Source organism: Pecten maximus, chromosome 9, assembly GCF_902652985.1.
Source record: "Pecten maximus chromosome 9, xPecMax1.1, whole genome shotgun sequence".
Taxonomy (NCBI): domain Eukaryota; kingdom Metazoa; phylum Mollusca; class Bivalvia; order Pectinida; family Pectinidae; genus Pecten; species Pecten maximus.
Window position 1 is genome coordinate 13,500,266 of NC_047023.1, and position 12,188 is coordinate 13,512,453.

Below are 12,188 nucleotides of genomic sequence, written 5' to 3' on the forward strand. Positions count from 1 at the left end.
TGCTTAATGCTATGTGAGGTTATTGGTATTCTGGTAGTTTGATAACAAATGAATAATATTATATTTGTATTAAATGTATCAACATGTAATATGTTTGTCCTCTGTTGCAGACTTTTTGTTACTCCACACGTAGATGCCCTATTCCCGGACTTCACATTGACGCTCCGGCGTAGGCGTAATGATAAAGAAATCAAACTAACAGGATTTGACACGTTCCGGTATGTGGGAGAGGATTTTTACAACACAGGGGAGGACATTTACGCGGGAATCAATGTGACACCTCAGGTGTATGTGTGCGCAACTATGTGGCACGAGACTCGACAGGAAATGACGCAATTACTTAAATCACTTTTCAGGTAACTTAAATTTTTACCAACATAAATGTATTACACTATGAGTGGATTCATATATAAAATACCATTTGTATATTGATGTGTCAATAGTTAAAATCGAATAAGTCATTCATGATGTTTTTTATCATTATTATCTAAAATCTATCATGTAATCAATGAAGCATCTGATGATTTCTCTTCCGAAACACATGGTCTTGTTTTCCTTGTATTTCTTCAAAGGTTTCAATGAAAATCTATATCTTTGTTGATTGTCGATTTTACGCTAGAATTACGTTTTTGTTATTATGCAAGTATTCTATATTGATTTTGTATCGTTGATCCTGCATTAGTTTCTATATCTATTATATTGACGAAACGAGAGGAAATTTCCATTATTAAGCGTATTTTAACGACATGTTTAAGGAATGGATTTTATTACGCTGTTAAGATATGATAATGATAAAATTGTATCTATGTGAAAAAACATTGTTACCCGTCTTTTGCATACATAGAATGTGCTGTCTAGAAAAAGGTACAAATAATTTTTTTCAATTTGGTTTACATCATTTTAGTGAAATATCGCCATTTGATGTTGTCAAGACCTTGTTATTTCTTCTAACTTTATGAAAATTTTGTTTTACATACAGGCTGGACTATGTGCATTGTGCAAGTCGGTTGGCACAGGAGAAGTTTCGTATCCGTGATCCGGACTATTTTGATTTGGAAAGTAAGCATATTTTATTTCTGCACTTATACTTCAAAAATCTTATTTTAATCACTGATAATAAATTTAAACACATACTTTATCGTTTTGCAGTGCATATCATTTTCGATGACTCTTTTGAGCTGGACGAGACTGTCGATAAATATGTCCCGAACATGTTTGTACGACAACTGGTGGATTGCATGGAGGACGCTGCAAGGTAAATATGACGGGGTTTGTTAGGACAATCATAACGCTAATATGTTAACAAAATATACTGACAGTCGAGGTTTATTAGCACAATCAGAAGACTAATATATTAGCAAAATGAACTTACACATCGGCGAAGAGCTCTTGACTACCCATTTTGGCTATACCTATTCATCAGTTTTTGGTACAGATCGCTGTACCCGTTGTGACAAGTATTGATTATTTAGACTTTTAACTTCAGAACGCATTATAAACATTAGATAACGTTATTACTTTTATATAATTCAATGAATAATCCATACTAAATCTGTAATAAAATTAGCCTAACCGACAAAATTATTACAGGAAATTGTATAGGCCAAGAAATCTATCATTGAAACAAACAGATATATAACCGCGTATGAAGATGAAACTATTACTCCTTAAAGAAATTCCGAAAAGTGTCAACAATAAGCTTTAACCAAGCTTTTAACGACACTAAGACCGATTCTGTGATATAGCAGTAACTGGTTAAGCCGAACTTTGAAGCAGAATCAATCTTATAATAATAAGGAGTCATAATCAATTTACCATCAAAGATTCGTCAATATTAAACTCTGTCGGTACAATCAATCCATCAGTGTTAGGTCTCACGTATAACTCATAAATTTTATTTAACGGAAATGTCACTGGTGGGGAAAATGGTTAATAAAATTACATGTTCATCCGTTATAAAAAAAGTAATATAAGTCAGCATTAAGCGAGACCCTCTCATTGATTGGAGGTGAAATGATACGTTTATTTCATTCAAACGTTCAGTAGCATTCATTTGCATTTAAAATATAGTGGAATAGATTTTTCACTTTTTGTTATCAAGTTTTGTTCACTTGTTTGTTTACTAATAGATAAATCAGGCTTAGATAAGTGGTTAAATAACCGATCTATCTTCAAGTTAAAATTTAACACAAAGAGAATGACCATTCTCACATAAAGTTCATCAAAAGGAAAATAAATAATTTGAAGTTTTATCGTACAATGCAAACAATTAGAAAACAAAGCTTTCAAAACCCAGACATCAATCAATAGAAATAGCTAATCTCAAGTAATATATGATATAAAAATATGTCAAATGCAATAACAAACTAAGTAGGAAATAAAAAACGGCCATATTAAAGTCGCATACGCACACACAAAAAACCCAACGAAAACCTAAAAAAAACAAAAACAAAAAAACAAAAAAAAAACAAAACAAAAAAAACCACGCAAATTAGCACCTCTGAAGTAATTTTACATCAAGGAAAATAAAAATAGTCAATATTGCAAAGAAAATAAAGAAAAAAAATGGCCGCCTCATATTCGCATTCATACCATGAAAATAAAAACAACTATAAATGACCATACACTATGTATCATGTCGTGACTACGTTTACTGTACATCCTGAACGTGATCAGAATAGCTGACACCTAGCGTGTCCCCAATGTATGATTCACCTGTATTTACATGATTTACTGCGACCAAAGACCTCGGAACGTGCTGAGAAACATTAACTCAAAATTCTACATATAATTTTCTGTTGAATATTTCCGTGTTTATAACTTGTGTGTTTTGGTATATTATCTAAATACTTACTGATGAATATCTTTTTGTATATATACAAAAAAAAATAGATTAAAAAAATACTTTATTTCAATAAATATATAGCTGAGTGCATATACCCATACAGGTTCTCCAAGTTATAAGTTCTTGCAAAATTTTAAAAACCGTAGATCTTCCGAAAATTATATATATATATATAAATCACTAACAAAAAGGCTTCAGTCATACTGATTTCTGAATTTAATCGAACTATCACAAATCATCTCCCAGAGTATATTCCATTCTTAATTCATATAGAGCGATTTTTTATTATCTACTTTATCGAAATTTAGTCATCTTATAATTTAGTATAAAACGTCAATTAATAAGATTTTTTTGTCTTCCTGTCATAAAGGTAATGAAGGTTTAGATAACAAAGTACGTGATCCCAATTAAATGTCACGAAGAGTATAAATTATTACTCTCGTGTCGCAATTCATCACTGTCATATTAACCAATCAGGTTGCTGTGTTCGTGGCACTATTGGAATGTGGGTCGTATTGGTCCAGTGATTTTTTTTATATTATTATCTATTATTATAATATATTTAGGATTCGCTTGATAACTTATCTATATCAAATATTCTCATCACCTCAAGTTAAGGTTGGACAAACACGAACACATAATATATTGTATTTAATGGATGCAGGACAAAGCAATAACTGTGTAGATATTTACCAATGTTGATAAATCATGATACTGAATATAGATTAGTCTTTTCTGTTACATATACATACAAATGTATGTATTTCTGTTATAAAGCATAAAGCATAACGGAATATATTACTGTAACATTGCTAGAATATCCAGTGTTCGTCATTCTATTAAATCCCATTCTTAGGCCTATTTCATTGATGTGCAGGGCTTAGTGAAGATGATTGGCTCTTTATTCAGTTATCTCTTATATACCATTTTCCACATCACGAGTTATCAAGGGTTAACAGGGGTGCTTTCGAAAGCAACGATGGGTATAATTCCCGAGTTCCTGCCTCTTTGTGTATACCGGTGTCTTAAACTTGTTATTAATATCCAAAATTCAAACCTAACCACAAATGTATGACAGTGGAAACTATTTAATCTACCACTGTCTTCCAATCATCGCCTAATGTAAACTAGTCTCTCCATCACAATCCATGGTCAAATAGATAACATAAAATCTGTAAAATTGCAATATTATTGAAAATAAAATGCACGTTTTCTATAGATATCCTTCAAATGATAATGCTAGAAAAATAATTTTCCATAAAATGAAACTAAATAAAGCATAGTATGGAAATCTTATTCCCATAATGCCACTCTGAGATTAAAAGAAGAACTTGTATTTATAAACCAGTCATTAGATCAAGGAGAGTGGGCATGTATCCAGTGTACTCTAAGACTGTACTTACATAGTTGAACCCGTTATGTATGTTTGTGTATATTTTGATATCAATTATCTGTGTAATTAGAATTGTGCAATAGATATGTTAAGCTTCATGTTATTTCATAACCAAATGTTAGTACTTCTTGTTTTCAAGTTTTCCTTTACGCCATGTCATCGTTGTAGGTCAGTAGTAAAGGGTCCGGTGATCATGGGATCTCCTGAAAAGATACCGACATCGTACGGAGGACGGCTGGTCTGGACAATGCCTGGCCACACCAAACTCATCGTTCACATGAAAAACAAGAACAAAATGCGCCACAGGAAGAGATGGTCTCAGGTATTTCCTTTTGTTTTACAATACACATTAGATATGTCTACGTAATTTAATAAAACGAGAAGCATGAACGATTGACGGTCATATGTAATGATCAGCAAAAAGGGGTTTGAAATATAATATTGCTATTTATATGGTACAGAAACAATTAGTTACCCATTGATTGATTTTTTTATCAAAAGTTACATCATTTTGTTATGAGAACTAAGCTGCATTATACAGCTGTTTAGTAGTCAATGGCTTGTAGGAAGCACATAGAAGTGATTATGGCATTCAAATACGGATTATGCAATAAACATTATAAACTGTAAACGTGGTTATTTACGAGGGGGTTAATTTCGATACATCTTCGTTTGTAGTTCGAGATTACGCAAACTGATATCAAAATATTCGTGTGGTGGAAATTTTCGCGATCTAAAGGACTCCGCGTAATTAGCGTAAATTTTCCCGTCGCGTAAATGTCCATGTTTACAGTACAATGATTACAAGACTGTATGATACTAGTGTTTTGTGCTTTAGAGACTCATCGGTAAAGGCAGCGGCCAACAGAGAATAATTATCAAACATTCCAAACCATTAAATCAGGATTGTTTCTCTGTTCTGTAGGTGATGTACCTGTATTACCTACTGGGATTCAAACTATTAGGCGGTAAGGAAGCAGACCGGTTCATGACGGAGGAGAGCGAAAGCAGCATGTCTAAATTGAGGAACCGAAAGAAAGGCAAGAAAAACCGATCCAGGCCGCTAAAAACACTCTTCACCCGCATGGACCCAGAACAATATGAGCAGGTAAGATGTCCTTATCAGCATGATATTTACAATGAGTGGAATGTGTGAGTGTCCTATGAGCGTACTTTGTGGTTTTGATATATTTGAAAGGTCATCATTGTAAAAGCAAAAGGCGAGAGTATGTTGATGTGATGAGACATGACGCAAAATTTCCTAGCCGGATAAAAGGAAAGGCACATGATCCTATCCACGTATGGGAATCACGGAACCAAATGATTTCCCATAGACGATAATGTTAACGTTTACAACTGTCCTACTTAAATGGAGTTTTCAACACTGGTCCACTAGCCATAATTTTGAAGAATGTCATCTCGGAACCCTGTAAATAGAATGTTTAAAAATTCTACCAATTTGAACTTTTTTAATATTGGGGCCACCATCTTGTATTGAATTTAGCACCAAAAATTCATCTAAATTTACAACAAAATTCACACTTAATTAACTACCCCTGACAAAAACAGGCTAGAAAAAAACCTGTTTTTCTATATATTTTCCCAGCCTACACATAAATCCTCTCTCACCTAAGTATCGAATCAGTAGGCTCCGATGCATTCATCTTCCTATTAAATCTTCTGTCCAAACAGGGAAAACCTACAATCTATTTTTGATTTGGTTCTGTGATCCCTATACAATATTGCCTCCTTTTGAGGATACTGTAATATTTTTGTCGAGTGGTGGCACTGTAATACTCAATCTCAATAACCAACTGATTAGCATCGGAGCGTCAGCCATTTTCGTCGTCAGTAACAGATACATTAATGGTGACGTCACAATAGATGGAAAGAATCACGTTTTTGTGTGTGATATTTTACAGGCCGAGAGTACATATATATTGACCCTAGACGGAGATGTAGATTTCCGCCCGGACTCTGTAAAGTTGTTGATCGACAGAATGAAAAAGAACAGGAAAGTTGGAGCTGTGTGTGGGCGAATCCATCCAATCGGCTCAGGTAAATATTCACTAGCGCATTGGCAGGATAAACGGAGCGGTGTGTGGTTATATAAATTCTATCGACTTAGGTAATTATTTACTTGCGCCCGGGTCGGCTAGTCGAAGCTGAGCATGCGCGCAAAATTCCTATCGTATGAGATAAATAGTTATATGACTAGCGCATCTGAAGGATAGTTGGTACACCAATCTGAAATACACAGGGAGATGATTTATTGAACATAAATAGCACCACGTGGAGTTAATAAATAAAGAATTCTTTCCCTGGGAAAATCTATATTTTCCATTAATTCACAATTACCTATGTCAACAGGTCCTATGGTGTGGTACCAGCAGTTTGAGTACGCCGTCGGTCATTGGCTACAGAAAGCTGCAGAACACGTGTTTGGTTGCGTGTTGTGTTGCCCCGGATGTTTCAGTCTTTTTCGAGGGTCTGCCATCATGGACGATAATGTTCTGAAGATGTATACTACCAAACCGACTGAGGCCCGCCATTATATCCAGTTCGAACAAGGTAGAGCATGTTGCTGACAAAAGACAAAATGTATCGTAAATAAATCATTTAAACTAAAGATACAGTTTTAAATGGCACACTCTTTGTTGAAACAATTTCTGTGAAAACAATCACCAATTTTTTTACGATTATTGCAACTACGAAATTTTATAAAATAAAAATAAAGAAATAACCTGAAACCGAGATAAAAAAAATAATAAAATACAGCTTAGATATACATATAACAACCGATTTTGTTTTCTCTTCAAATAAAGGTGAGGATCGATGGTTGTGCACTCTTATGCTGCAACAAGGACACCGCATCGATTACTGCGCAGGTGCCGATGCTCTGACCTTTGCTCCGGAAACGTTCAACGAGTTTTTCTCTCAGCGCCGTCGTTGGTCACCGTCTACATTGGCAAACATGATGGACCTGCTGGCGTCATGGCGAGACACAGTACGCATCAATGACAATATCAGCCGTTTATATATACTTTACCAATTCGTCCTTATGGCATCAACGATCCTAGCGCCATCTACCGTCATCTTGATGATAACAGGGTCGTATCACTCTGTCCTGAAGCTTGGCATCTGGGAGTCTTATATCTTATCCCTACTTCCAGTTATTATCTACCTTGGAATTTGTCTAAAACTCAAGAACGATGTTCAAATCTTCGCGGCTGCTGTTATCACTGCTCTCTATTCCCTTGTCATGATGGTTGCTACAGTGGGAACAGTAATCAGTATTGTCACTGAAAATTTTGGTAGTCCAAATGTTGTTTTTCTGACTGGTTTAGCTTCTATTTTCATGATAGCGGGAATATTGCATCCACAAGAATTCTTTTGTTTAGTATATGGTGCCTTGTATTTCATTACGGTTCCGTCTACATTCATCCTACTTACGGTCTATTACCTTTGCAATGTCAACAACGTTTCGTGGGGTACCCGAGAAACACCCAAGAAATTATCTAAAGAAGAACAGGAGGAACTGCAAAAGATACAAGAAGAAAAACGAAAGAAAAAAGACAGCAAAAGTTTCTTCAACAGACTTGGCCTTGCACCTCTTATTATCGACCTTACCAGTGCCATGAAACGATTGTTTGGACATCCTGAAAATGTACAGACGTGTTCTGTGTCTATTCAAACAGAGGAAACTGTAACTATCCAACGTTCGATATCGAAACAAACCCGACAGCCCGAGGTCAAACGAGTACAGCAGCCACCTGTTGAGGATATGACAGGTTGGGAAGCCGATCCGAACAATCCATACTGGCTCGGACTAGAGTACTTAGGGGATGGTGTTGTTAAGCATGTGTCAGAGGAAGAAGCAGGCTTCTGGAAGTTCATGATTAAGAAATATCTGCATCCACTCGATGAAGATCAATCTCACAAAAAGAAAATCAAAGAGGATTTAATTTCCTTGAAGAACAACGTAGTTTTCATATACTTCATGATCAATTTCCTGTGGACGATCATTACCTTACAGCTTCAGTCAATGGAAGACGAGCTGAAAAAATTCTATATCATCAATAAATACGAACCACTGTCTCTTACCTTCCTCTCTGTCTTTGCTATCGCCATATCCCTTCAGTTCGTCAGCATGTTTGTCCATAGATACGGAACGTTCCTCCATCTAATGTCAAGCACACGAATCGACTGGTTTCAGAAAGTGCAGACTGAAGAGGATTTCGTGCGTTTCGTTGTAAGTGAAGCGCAAAGACTTCAGAGAATGGAACCTGCGCCGGATTACGACGAACTGCCGCCTGATTATGATGGCGATGACGACGGACTGTCTCAAGGATCGGAACAGTACGACGAATTACCGTCTCTCCCCCAGAGTCCACGCGGTACCGTGAGAACGTTCGGTCGTAAGACACGTGTTCTACAGAAACGAAATTTTGAAAATAATGATGTACCTATTCTCCAACAAATTTTCGAAGACAGATTAGAAAATATTCATAGGAAATGGAAGAAGGGCACGCTTGCTTTCCGCGGAGGAATGAACAATGGCTTGTCCAGGCACGATAGCAGTAGGTTTTCAGATAGAGAAAACTTCATGAGACAGAAAATGTTTAAAAGAAGCTTCAAAAAGGACAGCAGAGAGACAGTACCGGTGATGCCTGTGAAGATTGATATGCAATAGGACAATTACCAAGCATATAATGCAGTGCTGCTTTATGTTCAGAGTGTCTGTATTCTTGCCATTTTTCAATATTAAGATATTTTAACTTAACATGTTATTAGCACTTTGTAAAACTTACCTCTTCATATTTTTGTTTATTGCTTATCCCTGAATGATACAATGTATATAAAATGATCGTCCTTATCTTGTGATATTTAATGAAAAAAACATTCGAGAAATATATATATATATATTAAACTACAGGTGCCAAATACACGTTTAATACATTTCGAAACCAGCTGTTCAAGAAATTGCATCTATGATCCCATTGCAAATTATGTTACAGTTAAGAAAATGAATTATATTGATGGACATGCAACTTATTCTTGACGTACAAGATGTTGCTTTATCAATGGCTAGATAGAAACAGCACTGTTCGACTAGCAATTTATAACCTATCTCGTATAGCACATTGCTAACATTTGTACATTAATATTCTGTAGTATTTGTTTTGTACATGTAGCGAGGAATGTTGTTATGGATTTGACTATACGTATGTGGCGTTTCACTTATTTATTATTGTGTGTACATCTGATTCTTGATTACACCGACAGAAAGGTTTAATTATATTAAATAAGTTGCTGTTTTTATTCATTGTTGGCGTTAATTATTTTCTCCTGTCGCGATTGAGATATATAGGGAATATTCAAATGTTTTCCCACAGAAAGCACTTACAAAATACTTAAAATATAATTTTTTTTAAGTGATATAAGTAATAAATACAATAGTGATAATTGATATCTGAAGTATGACTAAATTTGATTTGATTGTCCAGCACATGCACTATATCTAAAAAAAAAGCTATAATGTCTATATAAAAACAAATTGACATTTTCAAAATCACCCCAACCTTCTTAAATGACAAAAATTATGCAATATTAGAAATAAAATCCAAATGCTAACATACTATGGATGATTGATATGTTGCCTCGTATTGAAGGAGGTACTCAAGTATGTTCATTTTAATTTCCACTATTATCTGACTATATAGTGTCGTGTATCCAAGGACTGGTCTCATTTAGTTAGTTTATATCGATGAGATAGCACTCTAAAGTAAACAAGACAAGCGGCTTTTGCAAAATGGACAAAATCGATGAAAGAGGAGTGATCCAATATTTGCATAAAAAAAGTTTAACACCTAAGGATATCCATAATGATATGGTAGCAACACTAGGGAAAGATGCCCCTCCATAAGCAACAGCGAAAAGGTGGGTGGCGGAATTTAAGTGCGGCCGACAGAGCCTTGAGGTTGACCCCCGTCCTCGAAGTCCTGTCAATGTTGCAACCCCAGAAATGGTCAATAAAGGTCATGATATTGTTATGACTGAACGACGAGTCATAGAAAGATATATAGCCAGTAGAGTTGGCATTTTACAGGAAATAGTACATTCCATTCTGACCGAAGATCTTGCGATGAGAAAGCTTTCGACTCGATGGGTACCAAAACTTCTAACAGCTGATCAGGAGAACACAAGACGCACATTATTGCGTTCTCATCTTAACCATCTTGAGGAAGATCCTGTCAACTTTCTTCAATGACTATTGCTGAAACATTGATTCACCATTTTACCCCAGAGGCCAAACAACAATCGAAACAATGGAAGACAATGTTCCTATTCACAAGTTTATCATTGTCATGGCTGCCAATCACGATTATGGAATTTAAATTGATTGAGCATCCGCCTTACTCACCTGATCTCGCTCTCCCCCGCCAAAGAAGGCAAAGACTGTTCCATCAGCTGGGATGGTGACGGCCTCGATTTTCGGGGATGCAGATGGTTTTCTGCTGATAGATTATCTCGAAAAGGGTCAAGCAATCAATGAAACATACTATGCTTCGCTTCTGAGGCAATTATGGGGAAATATTAAACTTAAGCGCCGCAAAAAGCTCACTAAAGTTGTGTTATTCCAATCAGGACAATGCTTAAATATATATACGGAAGTTTGAAGGTACGCAGAAAATCATATTAATAAATATTGATAAATTTCTGGGTTTTAATTTCTTTAGAGATTTATCGTTAAAAAAACATGAGTATTACTCAAGAAAAGACCGTAAACAATATGAAATGACACAATGAAAGGGGCATAACTCCTAAAAAATAAGAAATAAATCTCGGATACATATCGATAGTATAACCCCGATAAATTCACGGCAGACAAAAAATGAATGGCATTTACACTACTACCTTCACTATTGATAATTTGTAGGAAGTTTTAAAAACTGAGAGAGTGAGTAAAGAAAGTTAATCAAGATGGGCATATCTATAAAAAAAATTGGAGTAACAAAACATAAGCATTTAAGTGTTTATACACTAAACGTGTGCTGACTATATTACTGGAGAGTTAAAAATTGTGGATAAAAAGTTCAGACGTTGTCCTAAAAAGATTCTGTTTACAGCCGGACGTAATGACAGGAAGACGGATGGAAAACTATAACTAACGGAGCGAAGTTAAAGAAATCCAAAAGGAACATAAAAGAAACATCAAAAATAAACGAGAAAAATCCAGAGAAGCAAATCGCATAAAACATCACAACAAACATTAATATGTCATAGATGTCTGACAAATTAGAGATAACAGCAAAATGGAATGGGTAGGAAAGACATAGTATATAGCGAAACTCGCCGAGGAGAAAACACCTTACCAAAACAAAACGATTTGTTAGACTGACAAAATCCCCCGAAAACACCAATTAAGTATCAGCAATATATAAACAACAACCAATAAGTAACATACCAAGTATCTGACACATAATATGACATTTCCATTATCACGAATTGTTGTCATAATAGTCTAACCTTTGATGTGCTATCAATTCTGTGACATTGTTAATCACCTCGAATGTTTCTTATAAAGATAGCATGTTTACTTTCGGATCATTTTTATAGCCAGACAAGAAATGCGACGGATGTTAACGTTTACAGTTATTGTGATTGATAAGATATCAGAATTAATTTGGTAGTATGCTATGTAACAAGATTTGATAATTATGGTTTATCGTGATCAATCAAACAAGATCCACACTGACATATCTCTTGGCTACATTGTGACGTCATGCACACCTGCAGGTGCCCTTTTCTAATAACGTTGCTAGCTAAGTGAAAGTCTACATGGCTATTCACGTATCATGAGATGTAAAGATTTTGAATTGAATATAAAAACAAGGACGATTTAACTTTTAACAATAATTTCAATATGTTGAATTTTAAAATGCTTTT

At 35.2% G+C, this 12,188-nt stretch overlaps 1 protein-coding gene across 2 annotated transcripts in view; it reads left to right on the forward strand.

Annotated features, from left to right (window-relative positions):
• LOC117334391 overlaps positions 1-9,560 on the forward strand; it is a 29,677-nt gene extending 20,117 nt beyond the window's left edge. For both annotated transcript variants that reach the window (XM_033893991.1, XM_033893992.1), the window contains 8 exons: positions 111-356; positions 980-1,059; positions 1,150-1,255; positions 4,407-4,560; positions 5,164-5,346; positions 6,161-6,296; positions 6,609-6,809; positions 7,064-9,560. In XM_033893991.1, the coding sequence (XP_033749882.1) occupies positions 111-356; positions 980-1,059; positions 1,150-1,255; positions 4,407-4,560; positions 5,164-5,346; positions 6,161-6,296; positions 6,609-6,809; positions 7,064-8,931 (2,974 nt within the window). In that variant the 3' untranslated portion in view covers positions 8,932-9,560. The remainder of the gene's footprint in view (positions 1-110; positions 357-979; positions 1,060-1,149; positions 1,256-4,406; positions 4,561-5,163; positions 5,347-6,160; positions 6,297-6,608; positions 6,810-7,063) is intronic.
• The last annotated feature ends 2,628 nt before the right edge of the window (positions 9,561-12,188 follow it).